This window comes from Macaca mulatta, chromosome 11 (assembly GCF_049350105.2).
Source record: "Macaca mulatta isolate MMU2019108-1 chromosome 11, T2T-MMU8v2.0, whole genome shotgun sequence".
NCBI classification, from domain to species: domain Eukaryota; kingdom Metazoa; phylum Chordata; class Mammalia; order Primates; family Cercopithecidae; genus Macaca; species Macaca mulatta.
Window position 1 is genome coordinate 10984192 of NC_133416.1, and position 23225 is coordinate 11007416.

General features: G+C 36.5%; 1 protein-coding gene across 1 annotated transcript in view; it reads left to right on the forward strand.

Annotated features, from left to right (window-relative positions):
- The first annotated feature begins 913 nt into the window (after positions 1–913).
- LOC722305 (ovostatin homolog 2) overlaps positions 914–23225 on the forward strand; it is a 47723-nt gene continuing 25411 nt past the window's right edge. Inside the window, exons 1-15 of the mRNA XM_015151050.3 lie at positions 914–1101; positions 1426–1609; positions 2144–2300; positions 3606–3658; positions 4096–4116; positions 6206–6374; positions 7192–7276; positions 10775–10892; positions 15593–15704; positions 16648–16757; positions 17100–17258; positions 17947–18174; positions 19650–19704; positions 20262–20407; positions 20765–20914. Coding sequence (XP_015006536.3) covers positions 1037–1101; positions 1426–1609; positions 2144–2300; positions 3606–3658; positions 4096–4116; positions 6206–6374; positions 7192–7276; positions 10775–10892; positions 15593–15704; positions 16648–16757; positions 17100–17258; positions 17947–18174; positions 19650–19704; positions 20262–20407; positions 20765–20914 — 1812 coding nt within the window. The 5' untranslated portion in view covers positions 914–1036. The remainder of the gene's footprint in view (positions 1102–1425; positions 1610–2143; positions 2301–3605; positions 3659–4095; positions 4117–6205; positions 6375–7191; positions 7277–10774; positions 10893–15592; positions 15705–16647; positions 16758–17099; positions 17259–17946; positions 18175–19649; positions 19705–20261; positions 20408–20764; positions 20915–23225) is intronic.

Here is a 23225-nt window from a genome sequence, read left to right on the forward strand (position 1 = left end):
TCTGTCTTTTCTTACCCAATGTAACCTTCTTTAAGCCATATGCATTAACTCCATCAATACTTAAAGTGAGAGGAATGTTTTTAAGAAAAAAAAAGGGAAAGACAATACAAATGGGAGAATTAACACACTAAAGATGTTATCAAGGGTTTCCTAGTTTCCTTGGTATGGTTCATGTGCTTTATAAAAAATGTTTTGCAATCAAAATAATGGTAAAGAATTTATTTTTTCTTTTTTTTTTTTGGCCAAGAAATGTGTGTGTGTGTGTGTGTGTGTGTGCTTCACCTTTTCTTTCATTTTTTTCTCATTATATTGAGGGTAGAAAAGGACATTGAACATTGTAAGAAGACCTCACTAAGATAGTCACATTAAATGTTAAACACAGATCAACATTTTTAATGCTGAATTTTGTATTATGAAATTATAAAAGAGTAACTTAACAGTTTCAATTATCTGTAAAATAAGCTTTTGTTGAATATCTGTTTGGTTTGTATTAATGTTTTGGCAAAACCAGTAATGCTACTTCTCTCAGAAGCCTGGAAAATTTATGTTTTGGGAATTGGTGTGGTAACAGCTCTTTGGAGAGGTATTTTTCTTCTAACTGCTAATTCCTAGGTAGTAATGCTTTTGATACTGCGGTCAACCCTGTGAGTGTGATGCTGAAATAAACTAATGAACCCCTGTCACACAACTATTTTCTTTGTTCTTCTCTTTCTTCCTGTACAACTTGTGCTGCTGATTCTAAAAACAGAGCAGGGTCCAGTGAACTTAAGCAGGAAGTTGCATATAAAGTGACACCTTTCGGAGAAGTAACAGGAGAGGTGATCTAAATGTGATTGGTGGATTCCATGGTACTTGCTCCAAAAAGTAATTGGTCTTCCATTGTGTATGACTATAAAAGCAACAATATACAGAGAGAGGTAGAGCAGAAGGAAGTAAGGAAAGTGGAGAGTTGAGGTAGCTAATTTCTAATGAGAGTGAGAAAGGGACTGTGAGAAAATTTCTCTTGAAATCTTTATTACTCAGGCATCTGGATAAAATGGTGGCTACTTTTCTCCTGAGCACCTTTTTGCTTCATTTTACTGCTGCTGTGGCTTCAGAACCGTAAGGAAATATTGCACTATGTATAGCAAAGTACTAACAAAATGACCTCATGAAATATGTTTCATGTTAAAATGTAAATTACATTTTTACCATTTCACCTTCTGAGACTGAGTGCTGGTTTGTTTGTTCTATAAATTTTGAGCAAATATAAAGACAATTGACCTCTTTTTCTTAAGATACTTCTCTGTGCCTAAGTTTACTGTAATACCATCTGTGAAAAAGGTACATATTTCAGGGATATTTCAGTAAGGTAAAGATGCTTTCTGTGGATGTTCTCCATTTCTCCTACATGTGTTTACAGTGTCAGTTACTTTCTTTGCATAGGCAATATATCCTATGGGTCTCATCTGTGATTCAGAGTGATTCTGCAGGAAAAGCTTGTCTCCACCTCTTAAAACTTAATGAATCTGTATCCTTGAGTGTCGTCTTAGAATATGATGGATCCAATACCACTATTTTTGACCAGTTTGTGGAAGAAGATAACTTCTATGCTTGTGCAGATTTCAAGGTCAGGCATTGAATTTGACATTTCAGGACTTCAGATGGAAAGATGAAATTATTTTTTAAAAATTATTTTTAGAGTGGTAACAAATCTTGGTTGGGGATGAATTGTAAAAGGTGGGAAAGAAAATTGGATAATACCTGGAAGTCAAGAAATAAAGAAAATTTTCACATGCAACAAAACTTGGGAAATACTGCCATACTTCTATCATAAAAAGATGTAATGAGGTAACAGTAAAAACTTTTTTTAGATAGTAAAATTGTTCCACAATTTGAGGAAAGAGAATGTAAGCAAAGAAGAGAAGGGTTGGGACTCAGGGCAACAAAAACCATAAACAAAAGGCAAGAAGATATAAGAAAAAAGTTTCTTAGAAAGTGTCCTCACGCTAAATAAAGGAATTATAACAGGGAATCACTGTCTCTCATTAGGAAAACGTAGGTTTACAAGTCTCTCTTATTGTAAGAAACCAAATTAAGACATTGTTCACCATCTTAACATCCAAAAATAATTTCTTCATTCTCTGCTCTTCCACATAAAAAGGTCTCTCAGAAGTCATCTGAACAGTTGGCTTTTATTACCTTGCTGGCTAAGGGAGATACTCATCAAATCTCTGAGAGAAGATCTGTAGCAGTCATTTCAGAGGAGAAGGCAACCTTTATACAGACAGATAAACCCATCTATAAATCAGGAGAGAATGGTAAGTAAATATTTGTGTTTCCTTAGTATCATTGGCTTCAGAAATGCATTCACCAAATTAAGAGCAATTCAAACTTGAATTTTACTCTTAAATTGATTCTTAACATCATGGAATTGTGAATTTCTGGAATTCTTATTGGTTGCCTGGGTCAGTTATGAAAGAGTACCCTCCAACATCAGTAATTGAATGCTTTGCTTCATAAAATTTTCAATACCATTTTCAGTGTTTACAAATTCTAGCGATAGGCCTATATAATGTAATGGCTACAACTGTAGGATTTGGAGGACAATTGTTTGGTTTGAATCTTTGCTCCATAACTTACCGATTGGGCAAGATAATTAATTCTCTATTTAAGGCTCAGTTATTTCACCTGCAAAATGGAAATAAAAGTGTTTCACTTGTAGAAATATTGTTAGAGTAAAATAAGATAGTCAATGTAAAATAGTGCCTAACATTCAGTAAAGACCCCTAACTAATATTATTATCACTATTATTCATACTAGTAGAAGTAATAATGAATCTGATAACCTAGGTAAAGCCCTTCTAGTTTCTTTATTGTTGTTGTAAGTAGAAGGTAGCAGAAAGAACACCAAATCAAGATTCAGAGGGTTTAGTTTTGGTCTTGGATCTGTTAGTAAATAATTGGCTTTTGCAAAGTAAATTCTGTTATTTAGGACTTAGTTTTCTCATTCGTAAAATTAAAGAGTTGGAAGAAAGCATCTCTACGTTTAATTCTGGTTATTATTATATATCATTTATTGAAAATAAATAGAACTAAACTCAGAATTCTTATAGTGAGATTTTTGCTAAATTATATTTTCTCTTTTGGACTCACTAAAATGCTATGATGAAAATTATGTATACAAAGTTGGCTAAGATAGTTTTTCTAGAATTCTGCTAAAATTAATGTTTGCTAGCATCAATACATTTTTTCAGGAAAATTATGTTTATCTCCTGCCGTATGTATTTCACATTTATCCTTCTGTGACTAATTCTGTCACCAATGCTGAAGATCTCTCTATGGGCTATAAGGGCAAAAGTTCCCAGCAGTAGTAGCTGCTAGTGTCAGCCTTGGTCACAGCAGAGCATCCTGAAGAGAGGAATTATCAACGTGCAATAAGAGATCTTTCCCAATGAAACCCCAATCTGAAAGAGTCAAGTCAGAGCCAGGGGAGAAGGGAGCGTAGTATTCCATGATTGCAAGGCAATTAATTTCTCTGTTTACAAGCAATCATACCTGGAAGGAAAATAACAATAACAACAAAAAATGATCCCCCGCTCTCTCTCTCTCTCTATCTCTTTTAGTTCAGTTTCGCATTGTGACCCTGGATACCAAGTTCAAGGCTGTTGAAGATTTGGTGAGTTCAATAATTTCTAGTGGTACAATTAGACAAATCCATTGCTACATAAACCTTCTTCAGGAAGCTTTCCACATGTGTGGAAATGAGGCTCCAACGTAGGGTACTTTATGGGTATAGCTTCAATGCTAACCTCACATTTAAATGGAAAACTTTCATTTGTGGTGAGTTGATGTATATTTTTTAGGCCTTTTCATTATGTAAAGTAAACATAGGTTGTATGGAACCTGCTTTCTCCTTCCCAGAAGATGTTTGGGATTTATTTCGCATTTGTGATTTTCTTGGCATCTTTAGCCATAGAAACGTTGCCCTCCGGGGAAGTAAAGCCTAGGTTTTGATACTTAAATTAAGACATATTTAGAGCTTTGCAATGCAATATTTGGCAAAAAATAATGTGCTATTACAGTATTAATCTGTATTGTTTTTTCCTCTTTCAGTATCCTTTAATCACAGTTCAGGTAAGATACCTGCTTTTTACATTCATTCTTTTAAAATATTTAGATAAAGGTGATTTGTTTTGGTTTTTATAATTCATAATTAGAAATTAAGATGACTAAAATAAGGGGAAGTGAAAGCCTTTATGTGCATACACAATGTAAGGCATCAGATGAAGGTCTAAATCAAGTACTGCTGCTTTTGGTGTAAGCCGTGTGGCAAATGCATTATCTTGGTTTTTATGGAGAATAAAGCATTGAGATTTTTCTAAGCGATGTCCTTGCCTGAAATTGCTTAATTTTGGCTGCTGGCCATTCTCAATCTTAATTTAGCCACTTCTTGTTTTAAGGAAATAGAAAACACAAACATCTAAAAATTCTGAAATATGCTAGAAGGTGATATTATTATAAAACTGACTCTGTTTTCAGAAAATAATTAAGGGAGGCTCTTCCTAACTGTTCTAGTCTCTAGAATAGCGGGGTCTTCAAACTTATTTGAAGTCGTATGCTTATCAGTAAAAAATTGTATCAACCAACTCCAACATATGTATTTTAATCTGTTACACACAATGTGCAACAGTATTGCTAGCTATGTCTGAAGATGGGTACACTGAGATCCAGGCTCAGCACTAGCAATTATGTATGTAAATATGTGCATCAAATAGTCTTTGTATAATTTAGATGGCTTTGACTTTGTTACAGAGGTGTATCCTACACTAAGCTCATCCTTATAGTAGAAAAATTATCATGTCAGTCATTTTCATGTTGTCTGCATTATCAGTAATCTATAAATAGTATTTCCATCACATCCTGATTCAGCTAACATTGCATTCCATTGAAAGTAACAGAAAGCTTAACTAAAGTTGACTTAAACGAGTAAAGATTCTTTGTTTTCACAAACCAGTAAGTCTGAGTGTAGACACTTAGCAACAACACAGTGCTGCCAAGGATCCAGGCTTTTTCTGCTTAACCTCTCTGCTACCCTCAATGTATTGCCAACTAGGCCTGATTCTTTTAGAGAGAATTTCTAACCAGTGACTTCCTCTTACACTTAATCAACCAACATTTTGTCACTTGTACAACTCTAACTGAAAGGAAGTCTGAGATATTAATTCAGCCTTAAGATTTGTTTTGTTTTGTTTTGAGTCAAGGTCTTGCTCTGTTGTGTAGAATGGAGTGCAATGATGTGGACACGGCTCACTGCGGTCTCAATTTCCTGAGCTCAAGCAATCCTCCTGCCTCAACCTGTTGTATAGCTGGGACCAGAGCTACACAGGAAAACAAAAATAGCCACCATGCTTTACTAATTTTTAATTTTTAATTTTTTTGTAGAGACATGTTCTCACTTTGTTGCCCGGGCTGGTCATGTACTCCTGGGCTCAAGCAATCCTCCAACCTCAGCCTCCCAAACTGCTGGGAACATAGATATGAACCACTGTGCCTGGCCTCTAGCTTTTTAGACTTTACAGTAGAGGAAAGAAAAAAAAATTGTAGTGAGTAGTGAAGTACATTTTTGTCTTTTTATGGAGATCTTTTTAGTCAGGATTTCTTTAATCACAGCTGAATGTTATCAATAAATTTATTTTCTTTTTCCCCCTAGAAAATATACATTGTTTCTAGAATTTATTAATAAGTTAATAAATTTATTTATATTGGCATCATCAATCCTCTCTTGTCATACAACTTCCACTTAGCAGCTCTTGCATGCAAAGTGTGCAATTCATGACCAACTTATGTAGAGACTAAATAAAAACCCGTGGCAATTTTTATAAGCATTTATTAGCATGTGTTTCTTTGTGACCCTTTTGGTGTGAGTTCATCGCTTTGGACAGCACCACTCTGAAGCAAGCAAAATAAGTTTCTAATTCTTTAACTATGGAACTTTAACTATGGAACTGTTAGCCATTTTGGGTTTAAGTGAGATATACGTTAAGATTGGAATTGAATGCATTGAGGAAGTTATGCTGCTTCTACAATTTGAGATAATTAGTGCAATAAAATGATCACATTTTCTTTACTTCCAACAACTATAGAAACGATCCAAAATATCTCAGCAAAGGGTAATGCTCTCATGCAAACTCTGATTGTTTTTTTTTTTTTCATTATTTTCTAGGATCCTCAAAACAATCGAATTTTTCAATGGCAAAATGTGACTTCTTTCCGAAATATTACCCAACTCTCATTCCAATTGATTTCGGAACCAATATTTGGAGATTACTGGATTGTTGTGAAAAAAAACTCAGGGAAGACAGTGACACACCAATTTGCTGTTAAAAGATATGGTAACCAGTTGCTATTTGTAGTTGTCCTATGTAGATGAAGGGTTTAAAGGATGGAACAAAACAACATTTATGTTACACTTAGGCAGGAGTAGGTGAAGCTTGATCTGATTTTCCTTATCTCCCTGATCTCCCTTCCTTGACCTGGTTGGCTTCGTCATCAGTACTTTGCTGCTCCTCATTCCTTCCCCAGTATCCTTATTCTGATTCCTGCCTTCTTTTTCCCCCTAGAAAAATACACATTTTTTCCTAGAATCCCCACAGTCTTCTAGGAGAGATCTAAGGATTGCAATAGAAACAAAATGTGAGGCTGGGTATGGTGGCTCACGCCTGTAATCCCAGCACTTTGAGAGACTGAGGCGGGTGGATCATGAGGTCAGGAGTTCGGGACCAGCCTGGCCAACATGATGAAATCCAGTCTCTACTAAAAATATAAAAATTAGCCTAGCATGGTCATGCATGCCTGTAATCCCAGCTACTCAAGAGGCTGAGGCAGGAGAATGAGAATGGCTTGAACCCTGTAGGCAGAGGTTGCAGTGAGCCGAGATTGCACCACTGCACTCCAGCCTGGGCAACAGAGTGAGACTCCATCCCAAACAAGCAAAAAGAAACAAAATGTGAAATTCTGAGGATAGGGAAAAGAAAAGAAAGAGGAAGAATTAATCATTAGTGAGACACCACCATGTAGAATGGTGCCACACAATTTGGGGCAAATGATACATAGCTCGTACAGATGGAGGGTACAAGGAATCATAGTAAGCTATAAGACTGCAATTTCCTGTGATTGTGCAGGCTAAAGTATATTTCTCTTTGTTTCCAGTGTTGCCCAAGTTTGAAGTTACGGTCAGTGCACCACAAATAGTAACTATTTCAGATGATGAATTCCAAGTGGATGTTTGTGCTAAGTAAGTATTTATTCAGGGGATTTACCTTCACAAGAAAACAAAGCTCAGAGAGAATGAGATGTGAGATTAACCATGAAACTTTAATTATTTATATGCTTACATTAATGTCATTAGAGAAGCAATGAATCCTCATTATAGAATATTTGAAAAAATATAGAGGAAAATACAAGACATTACCTATTATTAATTTGACCAACTGCCATTAACATTGTAATGTCACTAACATTGTAAGTTTCCTCTAATTTTAATGAATATTTTCCATGACTGCAATCATACTTTTCTATTTATTATAATAAGAAAACATGTCTTCATATTATGCCAATCTTTTCATTAATTCCAATTTTCTGTTGCACAAACATATTTATATGTGACTGTATCAAATTTAATTATTTTATTATATAATATGTTGCCTGTTTCATTTTGTTTTCCTGGTAATTAATAATTTTGCAGTATATGTCTTTGTGTATAACATATAATAGGTAGCTTTTGAATTAAAAATTCTTAAGAAAGATTTCCAGAAAAGGAATTACCAAGACAAAATCTGTAACATTCTTTTAGTCTTCTGATTGCCATACTCCTCACTAAACATGTTGTGCCAATGTAGAATTCTAGCAGCTGGTATGACATTGTCTCATTGAATCTTCACTATCATGGCATATTTTCATTAAAATAAGAATATGAGCTATTGAAATGGCAAAGTGAAGATAAGGCATCATATCAATTTAATCTGAATTATTTGAATTATCTTAATGTAAAAAAATACATGATTTCAGAAATTTGTATTTTGTTTTTGGAAAATTATTTTTAATTTTTTCCCCTTTTTTAATGCCTTTTCTCAAATTTCTAATAATAATTTATAAACAATTGGCCAGGCACGGTGGCTCACGCCTGTAATTCCAGCACTTTGGGAGGCCAAGGTGGGGGGGATCACCCGAGGTCAGGAGTTCGAGACCAGCCTGGCCAACATAGTGAAACCCCATCTCTACTAAAAATACAAAAAATTAGATGGGCGTGATGGCAGGCGCCTGTAATCCCAGCTACTCGGGAGGCTGAGGCAGGAGAATTGCTTGCACCCAGGAGGCGGAGGTTGCAGTGAGCCGAGATCGTGCCGCCTCACTCCAGCCTGGGCAACTGAGTGAAACGCCGTCTCAGAAAAAACAAACAAACAAACACACAAACAAAACAGCTAACATTTTTGAATGTCAACTAGTTTTTAAGCTTTGCGTATATTATTACCACAGTGCTATGAGATAGGAGCTATTGTCATCTCTATTTTATGAAGAAAGATAATAAGATACAGAGAATTAAAATAACTTACCAACAGTAATGGAGCTTGTTGATGGCAGAACTAGGATTTAGACCTAGGTTGCTCAGTTTCAAAACTACTCTCCTAATCAATAACTGTCATATACTTTATAAAAACGGTTAACAATATTAATATTTGTCATATTTGTTAAACACTTTATTTAACTTATGAGGTGAAGATTACTTGCCTTTGAGTATTTTCAGCAGTCTATTAAAGATACATTGGTTAAAGGGCTGTCTAATGAACGTGCAAGGGTGGTTCTTAAGATGCCTTTGATGCCCCAGAGAATCTTGAATCTTGGAAATCAGTTTTCAGCAGCATTTCAAATCTTGTTTTGACTTTAGGAAACGATTATAAATTTTTTTTCTGGGTTTTAATGAAGAGTAGTTGAAAATACCAGAATTTAATATACGTAATAGATGAGAGAGTGTAGATCGTTGATGTTGAAAATGATGAGGTGTTAAATATAAGCTGGAAGAAATCCAGAGTCCTAAACTGGTTTCGCTAGAAAGGCCATACACAAAGCCAGAGCTTTCAACGGCATTAACATCTCATTTATTTATCTGCACAATAGTATACTAAAAAAAACTACAACACATTGGGAGAGAAAAAAATGTTTCTCAAGCCTGGCCTTTGGAAAAAACTTGCAAACCTGATTTCTTGAAATTTCTTTAATATTGTATTCTGGATAGAGTCACATTAAGGAGTAAATCAGTATCAGCAATAATAATACCCTGCCAAGAGGCCAGGCAGCTAGACTGCAGCTGTGCTTGCTACAAAGTTATTTCTGGGCAGATTGTGAGAGCACTGCTTCTAGAAGGTTCACACCAAATTGGTTCATCTCAAATTGTATGATACTGTGTCTGTGTTTCTTTAGTCCTTTCTGGGATTTAGCTTAGAAGGGCTAGAGAAAACAAGAAAAAATTGGATTAGTTTAGCAAACCATCTCAGAGATGACTTAGGCTTTTGAGAGGGAAGAAAATTTACCTATAGGCAAAGAGATTTTAACACACTGCATTAGCATTCACAGAAAGCTTTTCAAATCACAAACAAAGGGAGAATGTTTATTCTGTCCTGTTTTAAACATTTAAGCTACCTGTCTTATGGGCATATGTTAGCTTACAGATAACACTGCAGTAAGAGTTTTATTTTATAAATAAAAGACATTAAGTAGAAATAAGAAGAAATGTTCAGAAATAAGAAGAAATACGTGTGGCCAGATCTAAGTCTGGCCTTTATATAATCATGAAACCTGACACATGAGTTTATTGATGTGAATTGACCCAGAATCTCAGAAGTGTTAGGAATGTTTAAATAGAAAGAGAAAAAAGTGAGTGGAAAGAAAAGGGCACAGGCCACGGAGGGAGGCAGATCTGAGTCCGAATTTTAGTTTCATCAATTACAATGTGGAGAAGTAAGTTACTTGACCTCATTTTACAAATCAGGGTCACTGGGAAAAATAAATGATATATATCAGTGTCCAACAATTAGAAAAAAGTATTCTAATCTGTGAAAATAATATTCACTTTTATTATATGCTAGTTTTACACTTGTTATCTATTAACAAAACGAAAAACTCCAATTAACTAGATTTGCCTTTGGCTGAACCTTTACAAATCTTGTGTTGTAGTTTTGTGTTTTAGGAGAAAATGAGATACTCAAACCCACCCCATAAGGTATTATATTTTTGGTCAAAGCATAACCAGTTCATGCCAAGCCCCACAGCCTTTATATTTATTGAGTGATAAATAAAAACTCATGCTTAAAATACTGATGTGGAAATATTTCAAGATCCTGAATCATCCAAGTTTGATATACATATATATTTTTCTGATAGAAGGGAAAGTGCTATAATGTTATGATGTTTCTATCAGATTAAAATATATTTTTAAAAAACTCAGTTTAAGCATTAAATCATATTCAATGAGACTTTAGATTATTTTAGATTCTGCCTTACCCTGAATTCGATTTTTTAAAAAGCAGCCAAATCCTCCTAAGAGATCAAATGCCCAGTTTAACCTGAATTCTGTGGGGAACCTAAAGCCTCACCAGTAGGTGAGAATTCCTAATTCAATTTGGTTAGACTGGGTTACTCATAGTTTAGAGACTTCCTACATAATTTCTGAAGAAGATCATAAAATATGGCTATGGTATTGGTTGTCTGTAATCATAACTTCACCTTCCCCTATTAGGTACACCTTTGGCCAACCTGTGCAAGGGAAAACCCAAATCCGGGTGTGCAGGGAGTATTTTTCTTCAAGCAATTGTGAGAAAAACGACAATGAAATATGTGAGCAATTTATTGCACAGGTAAAGACCACAATCTTTACTCCAAAACAAAAGTTCTCACTCATTTTTCATTCTTATTCTTTCTTTGATTTCATTTATAAGAGGGGCTTCACAATACTGTTTTCATTTTATTGATCATGGAGTTTGCAGCTAAATAAAGTGAAGAAAGAGAAGAAAATACAGGGCTTAAAGTAGTCTTTTATTCCACAGGCCACATAAATTGTTATCCACCTCTAGATTCATGGGATTTTTAGAATCCGAAAGATATCATGGGCTTTGTTGTTTTATATACTGCCTAGGTAGCCTCCCTGATTTTCCTTTGGAGAATTGTTAATCATTTTTTAAGTGAGTCTGTGATATTACTCTCCATGCCACCTGGATTTTTTTTTTTAATGGAAACAGCTTATTTGCAATCAGCTGCAATTCAGAGTACCCCCACTATATTACTTTAGACTTGCAGTTCATATCCAAAGTCATCATTTGCTCTCTCTATCTGCAGCATCCTAACCTTAAGTGAACAACTCTTCCTATCTCTTCCAAACTGTCTTTTGACTCCCCGAAGTGAAGCCTGTGTGTGCCACATCGTTCATATTTTAAGTCCAATTGTCCTAAAGTTACTCATCAAATTTAGTGAACATCCTCTAGGTAAATATCAATAATTGACAAACACAAGCAGGATCCTACCTTTATATAGGAAATGCAGGCAAAGAAAAGTAGGGTGGGATTTTTCCACGTCAGCAGTACATGCTTCCATTGGGTGGTTCTGATAGAGTTCAGTCAACCGTTTTACACAGTGATGGGTGTTCCCTCAGCTAATGGTTTATTTTTTTCCCCCATGTGAAAAACATATCAATAAATAATCTGGTAGAGGCTAGGAGCAGTGGCTCACACCTCTAATCTGAGCATTTCGGAAGGCTGAGGCGGGAGGATCATTTGACTCCAGGAGATCAAAACCAGCCTGGGCAACTTAGTGAGCCCCTTCTCTACAAAAATGAGCCAGGCATAGTGGTGTACCTCTGTGGTCCCAGCTACAGGGAGACTGAGGCAAGAGAATCACTGGAGCCCAGGAGGTCAAGGCTGCAATAAATTGTGTTTGCACCACTATACTCCAGCCTGGGCAACAGAGCAAGACCTGCCTCAAAAACAAACAAACAAAAAAAAAAGATTCTGTCTGGTGGAACTATCTTTGTATATGAGAGGTTTTATTTATTTGAAATAAATTTCTTAGAGTGAGTTTCCTGAGTCAAAGGAAATACAGATAATGTTCACAGACAGATAGTTTTAATTTTAATAACTATTAGCATATTGCTCTCCTAAAAGTTTTTAGGCATTCAAATTCCTGTCAGAAATATATGAGAATACTATATTTTCCAAATTACTTTCAGCAATATATTTAGAACTTTTAAAAGTTTTTGTCATTTTGATAGACACAAATTTAGCTTGTTTTAACTTGTGTTATCTAATTTCTATTTAGTTTGAGCAACTTTTCATATTTTTGTTATCAATTTGGATTTGAGAACTCTTTTTTTTTTTTTTTTTTTTGAGACGGAGTCTCACTCTGTCTGCCCAGGCTGGAGTGCAGTGGCCGGATCTCAGCTCACTGCAAGCTCCGCCTCCCGGGTTCCCGCCATTCTCCTGCCTCAGCCTCCCGAGTAGCTGGGACTACAGGCGCCCGCCACCGCGCCCAGCTAGTTTTTTGTACTTTTTAGTAGAGACGGGGTTTCACCGTGTTAGCCAGGATGGTCTCGATCTCCTGACCTCGTGATCCACCCGTCTCGGCCTCCCAAAGTGCTGGGATTACAGGCTTGAGCCACCGCGCCCGGCCTGAGAACTCTTAATTACCTATGTTTTTCTGTTCATGTGAAATGGAAACTTTCATTGTAAGTACTGCCTTCCATCCTCCAAGCATTTTTTTTTTCGAGCCTGTTATTTAAACATCCAACTCATTTACTTTGTCCTATTTTTGACATACCACCTTCCTTACGTTCCTGGGTTTCCAGTCTTAGAAAAAAAATCTCACCGGCCCCTGTGTTGTACATGTGGCTAAGTATGCTCTTAAGATTGTTTACAATTTTTTAATAGACATAAAGTTCATTTCCAATGATGTTCTAAAATGGGAATTTTTCTTCCAGATGTGGGCTGTGTTGTGTTAGCACCTATCTCCCGATTTTGTTCTCTCTCACTCTTTGTTCTAAATCATGCCCACAAAAGTTTCACCTATTTTATTGGTTCTTATTTTTACTATTTTCTTTCTTATATTATTTTGTGTTCCTAAATAATTTATTTTCTCTTTCATCTTATTAATTCTTTTTTTTAATATTTGTAGTTGATTTTTTGGGGGTTTAAAAAATATGTTAGCTGTTTCTTTTAGTAATAAGCACATTCAATGTTTTACATTTCTTCTTAACTACAGCTGAACACCGTTGATTTTGATGCAAAGCATTTTTTCATTAGTCTAATATCTTGGTTCTTATGGTTTACTTTATATTTTCTCTTTGATTCAAGGATTCCTGAAAAAAAGCTTTTCTCTTATTTTCAAAATAATTAAGGTTCTTCTGGTCACTTTCTATTCTTTCATTTTACTTTGACTATATTATAATTAGACAAAGTAAAATTGCTTTTGTTGTTGATGTCGTAGCTGTTAATTTAAAATTGAGAAGCACATACTCTGGAGCCAGAGCAGCTACTTAGCTCCACCATCTTTTAGCTGTGAGGTCTTGGACCGGTTACATGATGTACCTATTTTAGTTTATTCATCTATATAATAAGATAATAACTGTACCTAGCTCATGTGATAGTTTTGAATATCAAATAAACTGATATATCCTTATAACATTTTAAATCTGGAATTAGTAAACACTGTGTTGTAAAATGTAACTAAATTTATATTTCTCTAATTATTGACATTACTGATGATAGATTAACTATAGATTTTTTTGTTATTTTAAATAAGCAATTTGCCTTAAAAAGTGTTTTGTTGTTACACATTTGCTGAGTGCTTCTGTTCCATCCATGTGCCTTTCTCCATGATTATAATTTCTTCCTCTTAAAACGCTGTGAACCAAAAGTATCTGAGACAGATTTCAATCAATTTAGAAAGCTTATTTTGCCAAGGTTAAGGATGTGCCCATGACAGCCTCAAGAGGTCCTACCAACACGTGCCCAAGGTGGTTGGGGTACAGCTTGCTTTTATGCATTTCAGGGAGAGGTGAGACATCAACAAATACGTGTAAGATGTACCTTGGTTCGGTCCGGAAAGGCAGGACAATCCCAAGCAAGGGGGCTTCCAGGTCATAGGTAGATAAGAGACCAACAGTTGTATGAAGAATAAGTCTTTGAGGCCAGGTGCAGTGGTTCACGGTTGTAAACCCAGAACTTTGGGAGGCCGAGGCGAGCGAATCACGTGAGGTCAGGAGATCGAGACCAGCCTGACCAACATGGAGAAACCCCACCTCTACTAAAAACACAAAAATTGGGCCGGGCGCGGTGGCTCACGCCTGTAATCCCAGCACTTTGGAGGCCGTAGACGGAAGGATCAGGAGGTCAGGAGATCGAGATCATCCTGGCTAACACAGTGAAACCCTGTCTATACTAAAAAATACAAAAAACTAGCCAGGCGTGGTGGCGGGCGCCTGTAGTCCCAGCTACTCGGGGCTGAGGCAGGAGAATGGCGTGAACCCGGGAGGCGGAGCTTGCAGTGAGCTGAGATCGCGCCACTGCTCTCCAGCCTGGGCAACAGAGCGAGACTCTGTCTCAAAAATAATAATAATAATACAATTAAAAAATAAATAAATTAGCCGGGCATGGTGGCAGGTGCCTGTAATGCTAGCTACTTGGGAGACTGATGCAGGAGAATCGCTTGAACCTGGGAGGCAGAGGTTGCAGTGAGCCAAGATTGCGCTATTGCACCTCAGCCCGAGTGACAGAGCAAGACTATCTCCAAAAAAAAAAAAAAAAAAAAAAAAAAAAGGAGAGAGAGAGAGTAGATCTTTGTCTTTGATCAGCCTTTCACTGAATACACAATTTACATGTGAAAGGAGGATAGAGGAACTGTCACTTATGCCTTAGTCTGGCTCAGTAAATCTGCATTTTTACGTAAACTATTGGGCAGAGGAAGCAATCGGATAAATCAGATACGCATTTGTCTCAGGTAAGCAGAGATGACTTTGACTTCTGTCCTTTGTCCCACGCCTGTGAAGATAAACTATGAATTTATATTGCCAGGGTGAATTTCCAAAGAACTCTTTTAGGGAAATGTGTTTTAGGGAAAAATCATGAGGGAGGAATCTAGTTTTTAACTTTGTAGCTACCTTATTTGGGAATAAAATGGGAGACAGATTTGCCCAGGAGTTCCCAGCTCGCCCTTTGCCTTTGACTTAGTGATGCTGGGGGGTCCTGAGATTTACTTTCCTTTCACAATACCATTCAGCTTCCTTTCCATCCTTTAACCTTTTCCCATCTACAATGTTTCCAGGAGAATTTCCTTGAAATCTGTAAAATACAGATTACCTCCTTACCTTATTTAAAATGCTGATGTAAATATTCGCTCCTCCTTCCCCTCCTTTAATTCTTTGGCCATTTCAACAAGTTTATGAGGTAGAGCCATGGCATGGGATGGGGATTGTTAATATATTTGTGCAAAAACCCTATTTTTAAAAGACACTTAAAAAAACCCTCTTAGATCCCTAACATTTTAATTATACCTTCTCTTTATTTTTCAGTTGGAAAATGGTTGTGTTTCTCAAATTGTAAATACAAAAGTCTTCCAACTCTACCGTTCTGGATTATTCATGACATTTCACGTTGCGGTAATTGTTACAGAATTTGGAACAGGTAATGACTGTATTTTTGGATGACCTGAGGATATATGGCAACTTACTGGGAGAAGCTTGTTGCGTTAGCACTAAGTACAAATTCAGATTATTTCTAATTTAATACAACTGGGAATAGTTGCAAGTGCAAAAATTATTACTGAAAAATTTACAAGATTGCTCATAGTGAGTGTTCAATAAGTATCTGTTAAAAGAATGAAAGAAGAGACCGGGCGTGGTAGCTCACACCTGTAATCCCAGCACTTTGGGAGGCCGAGGCAGGTGGATCACTTGAGGTCAGGAGTTCAAAATCAGCCTGGTCAGCGTGGTGAAACCCCGTCTCTACAAAAATACAAAAACTTAGCCGAGCATGATGGCGAGTGCCTGTAATCCCAGCTACTCGGGAGGCTGAGGCAGGAGAGAATCACTTGAACCCAGGAGGCAGAGACTGCAGTGAGCTGAGATCACGCCATTTGCACTTCAGCCTTCAGCCTGGGTGACAGAGCAAGACTTAGTCAAAAGAAAAGAAAAGAAAAGAAAAGAAAAGAAAAGAAAAGAAAAGAAAAGAAAAGAAAGGAAAGGAAAAGAAAGAGAAAAGGAAGGAAGGAAGGAAGGAAGGAAGGAAGGAAGGAAAGAAGAAAGGAAGGAAGGGGAAAGAAAAGAAAGGGAAGGAAGGAAGGAAGGAAAGAAGAAAGGAAGGAAGGGGAAAGAAAAGAAAGGGAAGAAAGGAAGGAAGGAAGAAAGAAATTATTTCATTTGGAGTGGGAAAATCAGATGTAACTACTAATTATTTCTTGTTATTTAAAAAGGAATTGTGATTATGCCATTGTAAAGTGCTCTATATACGCATACTTGATCAATATCTTGATGCTGTTCACACTGGGCAAACTGGTCACGTTTATATTGCTGTGGATGGTAGCTTAGCTAGACATGTTCCACTCTGCTGTGTTCATCATTCCTTACAGGTGTGCAGATCGGTGAGGAGACCTCAGTGTTTATCACTCAGTTGCTGGGAACTGTAAACTTTGAGAACATGGATACTTTCTACAGAAGAGGGATTTCTTATTTTGGAACTGTAGGTTTTACTAAAGAATGCATGCTTCCATTTCATTTTCTTGGATCATAGATTGCCCTTTGAAAATTTCTGGTCACTTTTTTCCTACTTTTATAAGATATTTTAAGCATTACTATGTCTGAGGTGCTAGAAAATGTCCTAATGGAAAGAAGCAAAATAAATAACATTACACTTGTTTCCATACTTTATATTATGTATCTATATATTTAATAGAGCATCTTTCTGTCTGTTTGAATTTAGGAAAATGACAAGGGATCACATTTATGAGTAGAAAACTATTTCTCTATACAAATGTAAACATTTTGTGTTTTAAGTCATATTAATTATTCTTTTCTTGTACAGCTTAAATTTTCGGGTCCCAATAATGTACCTATGGTGAACAAGTTGTTGCAACTGGAGCTGAATGATGAATTTATAGGAAATTACACTACAGATGAGAATGGCGAAGCTCAATTTTCCATTGACACTTCAGACATATTTGACCCAGAGTTCAACCTAAAAGTAAGACATCAAAGAACAGAAGACCGTTGGACATCCCGCAGAGGATTTGGGCATCAGAAATGTTAAACATTAGGAATATCTTAAAAGATAACTTGTATATAGAACATATTTTAAAGAAAATTTAAAATGTAGCTTATTTTATATAATTTGCTTGTTCACTAAATAATATATGAGAATACTTGTTCAAGAGGATAAGAAGCTAAAAGTCTATTAACGATTGTTATAAATTTGCTAACAACTAATATTTTCCTCTAGGAAACAAGAAGTAGTTCATGAGGATGATTTGACTTTCTTCCTCAGATCATTTCACACATAGATAGGGGAGATCCTATGCTTTCTCTTTATTTTCTGCTGCTTAAACAGAATTTCGCAGTTAAACAATTTGTCAGTGTTCACATGAAGCTGGAAGAAACAGAACTGAAGGACAGTTCTGTGGCTTCAATTAAGGAGTAAAAAACACAATTCACGATCAGTCTAATGAAATATTTACACAATCTTTCATGGTCACGTTTTGTATACAAAGAGCAGAGTGCTGTTATTATTTTGATTCCAATAACTTCACATTAAAATGTCAGCCACAAGCTGAGATTCCTCCCTACTCTGGAGACTTGAGAAGCCTCCATTCTCAGTAACACCTGTCTTCGGATGTCATGATACCAAGACCCTTCACTTTCTTTTGTCATCTCAGGCCACATATGTTCGACCTAAGAGCTGCTATCTTCCCAGCTGGTTGACGCCTCAGTACTCGGATGCCAGCTTCTTAGTCTCACGCTTTTACTCCCGAACCAACAGCTTCCTGAAGATTGTTCCTGAACCAAAGCAGCTTGAATGTAATCAGCAGAAGGTTGTTACTGTGCTTTACTCCCTAAACAGTGAAGCATATGAGGATGGTTCCAATGTAAAGTTCTTCTATTTGGTGAGTCTCAGTCAGTGGGTTCCTGGAATCCTGTTCAATTGTACGTCTGCTTAGCCCCACACAGCTTAGGAAGCAAGCATCAGTCATCCCATGGTGACCAGAGTAAGGGCAGCCTTCTCACTTTGCTGGTGAATACTGTTCCATCCATTAACAACAAACACATAAAATGATCTAAGGCAATTTAAATTTCCCGAAGGTTGAAGAACTTGCTGTTCAGCATCTGCTTGTTTAAGCATTCAAATGTAACTCATAACAAGTATGTATGACCCTCTGTAATAGTAAAATATTGGGCAGATGCCAGAAAGCAAGGTGGAAAACTTATTTTGATAAGCAGCAAACGGACTTCGTTCTCTTGGTTCTGTCCATTTTGTCTTTCTAAGGAGGAGCCTCCAACCTTTTTTGGCACCGGGGCCTGGCTTCATGGAAGACAGTTTTTCCACAGATGGGGTGGGGATGGGGGGATGGCTTCAGCATGATTCAAGCATATTACATTTATTGTTCACTTTCTTTCTATTATTATTACATACTCATCATAGTGTGGAATCAGTAAGAACCCTGTGTTTGTTTTCCTGCAGCTAGATGGTCCTGTCTGGTGGTGATGGGAGACAGTGACAGGTTATCAGGCATTAGATTCTCTTAAGGAGCACACAACCTAGATCCCTCACATGTGCAGTTCACAGCAGGGCTTGTGCTCCTATGAGAATCTAGTACCACGGCTGATCTGACAGGAGCTCAGGTGGTAATGCTTGCTCACCACACTGCTCACCTCCTGCTGCGTGGCCCAGTACCTAACGGGCCATGGACAGGCACCTACCAGTACACAGCCTGGGGACTGGGGACTTCTGCTCTAAAGCTTGTTGAAGAGTGAAAAGACAAAGACCTGGAAATTAAGACATTAACTTGAATCCCCCACCCTCTCCTAGTAAGCATGCAAGTTAGTGCATCTTGGACAGATCGTTTGAACTATTTAACCCTTGGCTTCCTCAGGTGTACAGTGTAATTGGAGATTATAAGACTTACCTCTGAGGGTAAGTGTTCTGTGTCAGGCACTGTTATAAGGATTGCATATGTGTTAACTCATCTAATTAGCATTATAGGTATCTCCATTTTACAGATAAAGGAACAGAGGCAAACAGGTAAAACGTCATGCCTTAAGTCACAAAGTTAATGAGCAGGTGAAGGTGTATTTGAAACCAGACAGCCCTGACAATTTCAGAGCTTTATGTGCCACTTTGCACAGTGCATTGCACATAGTTCACAAAGTTTCCAGTACATAATAGAACCTCAATCAATTTTAGTCCTTTTCTCTGCTCTTTTCCAACTTATGCAAAGTCTATTTTGAATATATGCTTGCAGAAACTACCCTATCTTATGGAACAGAATTACCGTTAAGTAATAAATTACCTAATCACAATGTGAGAATATGATGACATTAGATGATATATTGCATGTTATGTTTTCTTTGTTCTGCACAGATGATGGTGAAAGGAGCTATCTTACTCAGTGGACAAAAGGAAATCAGAAACAAAGGTATATATAATATATTCATTTTAAACTACGTACTCTAACTTCATTTTGTTCTTGTTAAGGAAATATAGACATTATATATATGGGAATTATATATATTAAGAAAATACATTTATATGTAGTCAAACTTATATGTGTATGTGTATATATATGTGTGTGTATATATATGTGTGTGTGTGTATATATATATAGTGAAAAGAAGTTAGAACGAGCACTTATTTCAACTTTTGGATGAAGGGAATAGTTAGCACAGCCTGAGGTAAGCTACTAAATGTCTTGATGAAGGACAAAATTTCTTTTAAAATTTCCTTCTTTAATCTTTTATTGGCAGGTCATTGAGTACATTAGAAAAGTGGTGTACAAAATCCCAGTGTTGTTATTATCATCTAAATTATGCAGTCTTCTTTATTTGTATATGTACTTCCTATTATTTGATTTATTTGTCTTGAAAACAGGGCCAAATTTACCCTTTCTGTCCATGAGCCATTCTCTTTTATCTAAGTGTACCAGTGATCCAGGAAACTCTCGGCATTTTATCTGTTCGTCTCCTATTTACACAGCCTGGAATGGAAACTTCTCATTCCCAATCAGCATCAGTGCTGATCTGGCTCCTGTGGCTGTCCTGTTTGTCTACACCCTTCACCCCAGTGGGGAAATTGTGGCTGACAGTGTCAGATTCCAGATTGACAACTGCTTTAAACACAAGGTGATGTTTCTCCTATTTCTGGCCTGAAAAGTGGGAACAGTTTGCTCCCTGCTGTCTTCTCTTCTGACTACTATCACCGTCAAGTGGGAAACTCACACTCAGTGCTGGCATAATTGAATTCTTAGGGGATGCGAGAATCACCAAACACCATACATGATCCTTGGCAGCAGTGCCAATCCTGAGACGGCAGCAGGGTGGTGAAGGGGGGCTTCTGCAAGGAGAGCTGAGGGTGAGAGTGGGCAGGGGAAATACAGTACAGAAATCTCTAAGGATTTATTCAGGAGAGATTAAATGTATTCAGATCATCTTTACATAAAATGGTCTCTACTCTCATTTCTTTTTTTCCCTCCACTTTAGGTTAACATAAAGTTCTCTAAAGAGCAGGGCCTACCTGGCTCCAATGCTAGCCTCTATCTTCAAGCAGCCCCTGACTCATTCTGTGCCCTCCGGGCTGTGGATAGGAGCGTCCTTCTACTGAAATCGGAACAACAGCTGTCAGCTGAAAGTGTAAGTTCTCTACTTCCTTGTTTTTCATGTTTCTCTGGCCTCCCAGAAGTTTTAGCCTTCAGGTGATGTTTTGAACATCTTGAAAATATTGAATGTTTTCTTCCTTTGTTCCTTCATGGATTATATACTTATTTTTCTTGGCTACCCTAAGAACATGCTTATAACAATAGAGAATTTGATAGATAATTATAACAGTTTAGGAATTTTACAACTGTGATTTTTTAAAATCGTAGGTGTAATCATAGATGTGGAAACCTGGAATAAAATGAAATCTCTGTGTTCAAGGATCTGCTTGGATTCAGTGTAAAGTTATTTTCTATAAATGCATCTTTTATTTTCGTAAATATTTCCAGACCTGGAATTCCAGAAGTTCACATCAAATTTATTTCGGCTAACAATTGTTGGATATTTTCTGTTTATTTCCAACACAATTACATATAAATAACTATTGAAATTTATGATCATGTTTAAATCTAATTTAATAATTTAATTTTTTCTGATTAATATTATACCTGGATAATATAGAAAATGAGCAAAGTATACAAAGACATAAAGAAGGAAATTTTAAAAATCATTTATAGTCCTAACACTTAGGCATCTTTATAGTTTTGCTGTAATTTTTAAAAATCTCTTTTCTGAAGGCATATATATTTTACAAACTTGAGATCTCACCAAAAAATACAATTCTGTATTTCGTTTTCAACATTCTATAGTAAGTCCAGTTTTAAATATAAAATTATAGAATCAGTAATAATAACTGAATAACTGTGAATCATGATAGAAACCATATATTTTTCTCAATGCAAAACATAAATACATGTAAGTTTTCTATTACAGGGAGCAAAAATACTTTTAGTTAGAAGCTTTCAGGATCTGAGGAGGCATCAAACAAATAAAGGATCAATTTTTCTATAAATATGGAATATGGTCGTGTGCTGTGCTCACGCCTGTAATCCCAGCACTTTGGGAGGCCAAGGTGGGCAGATTGTTTGAGCTCACGAGGTCGAGACCAGCCTGCACAACATGATGAGACTCAATCTCTCCCAAAAATATGAAAAACGAGCAGGGCACAGTGGTGTGCACCTGTGATCTCAGAAACTTGAGAGATTGACATGGGAGGATAGCTTGAGCCCTGGCAGGGACAGAAGTTGCAGTGAGCCAAGATCGTGCCACTACACTCCATCCTGGGTGACAAAACAAGACTCTATCTCAAAGAAAAAAAGGAAAATATATATATGTATATAGACACACACACACACACACACACACACATACACACACACACACACACACATACACATGCACACACACACTTTTTTTTTACCTTGAGAGTTTCATGGATTCAGAGTAAATAGCTTCTGCTCATTCTTCCTACAGTTGGAGGTGGAAATATCTTAGGAAAACTGTCTCAAGGAAAGATCATCAAGGGACCTCAAAAAGAAAATTCTAGAGGCATTTTCAGGGGTCTCAGAATATATCAGAACCAAAAGAGGTTGCCCTTCTTTATTATTGATAGCTATATCAATAGTATAAATCAAGTGAAGTTCTATAAATGAGTGAATTCCAATTTATATTCTATACGTTTATGTTATTTTTTATATTATGTAAGCTTAGCTTTTAGTTTTAAATAATTTTTTAAAGTGCAAGAATAGCACAGAGAACTCCCATATACCATTGACCTGATTCACCAGTTTGTGAACATTTTGCCGTACTTGATTTCTCTTTCTCACTCTCTCCACCCCTACACACACATACACACACACACACAGTTTATGGCATTTCAATTTTTTCTGAATCATTTGAGACTAGGTTACATACATCAGTCTATTGTGAAAGGAAAATACAAACAACTCAAGACCCCAATTCACAATGCTAAAAGGACAAAAAATAAGGCTGAAAACTGAGTCATGGAAATTGTTTTTCTTTTGTTCCTAAGCAGATAGCTAATTTACTTCCTTGTTAGATTAGTTAGTGGTTTACCTATTTTGCCGAGTTTTCCAAAAACATGTAATTTTAATGTATTAATGTGATGTCATATGATATGAGGTTTTTTGCTACTCCACCACATTAATTTCTGTTTTTATCTTTATTATTTCCTTACTGGTGCTTTATTTTGTTGTTATTTTTAGCTTTTTCACTTAGAAATTTGCTTCATTTTCATTAATTTATTTTATTGGGTTCGGTGTTTTTAAGCCTTTAAGTTTTTCCATGATTCCTACTTTTGAAGTATCTCATAGATCCTGATATGTAGCAATCGCACCATTTTTATTTTTCAGAAATTCTGTAATTTCTGTTTGTATTAACCCTTTCA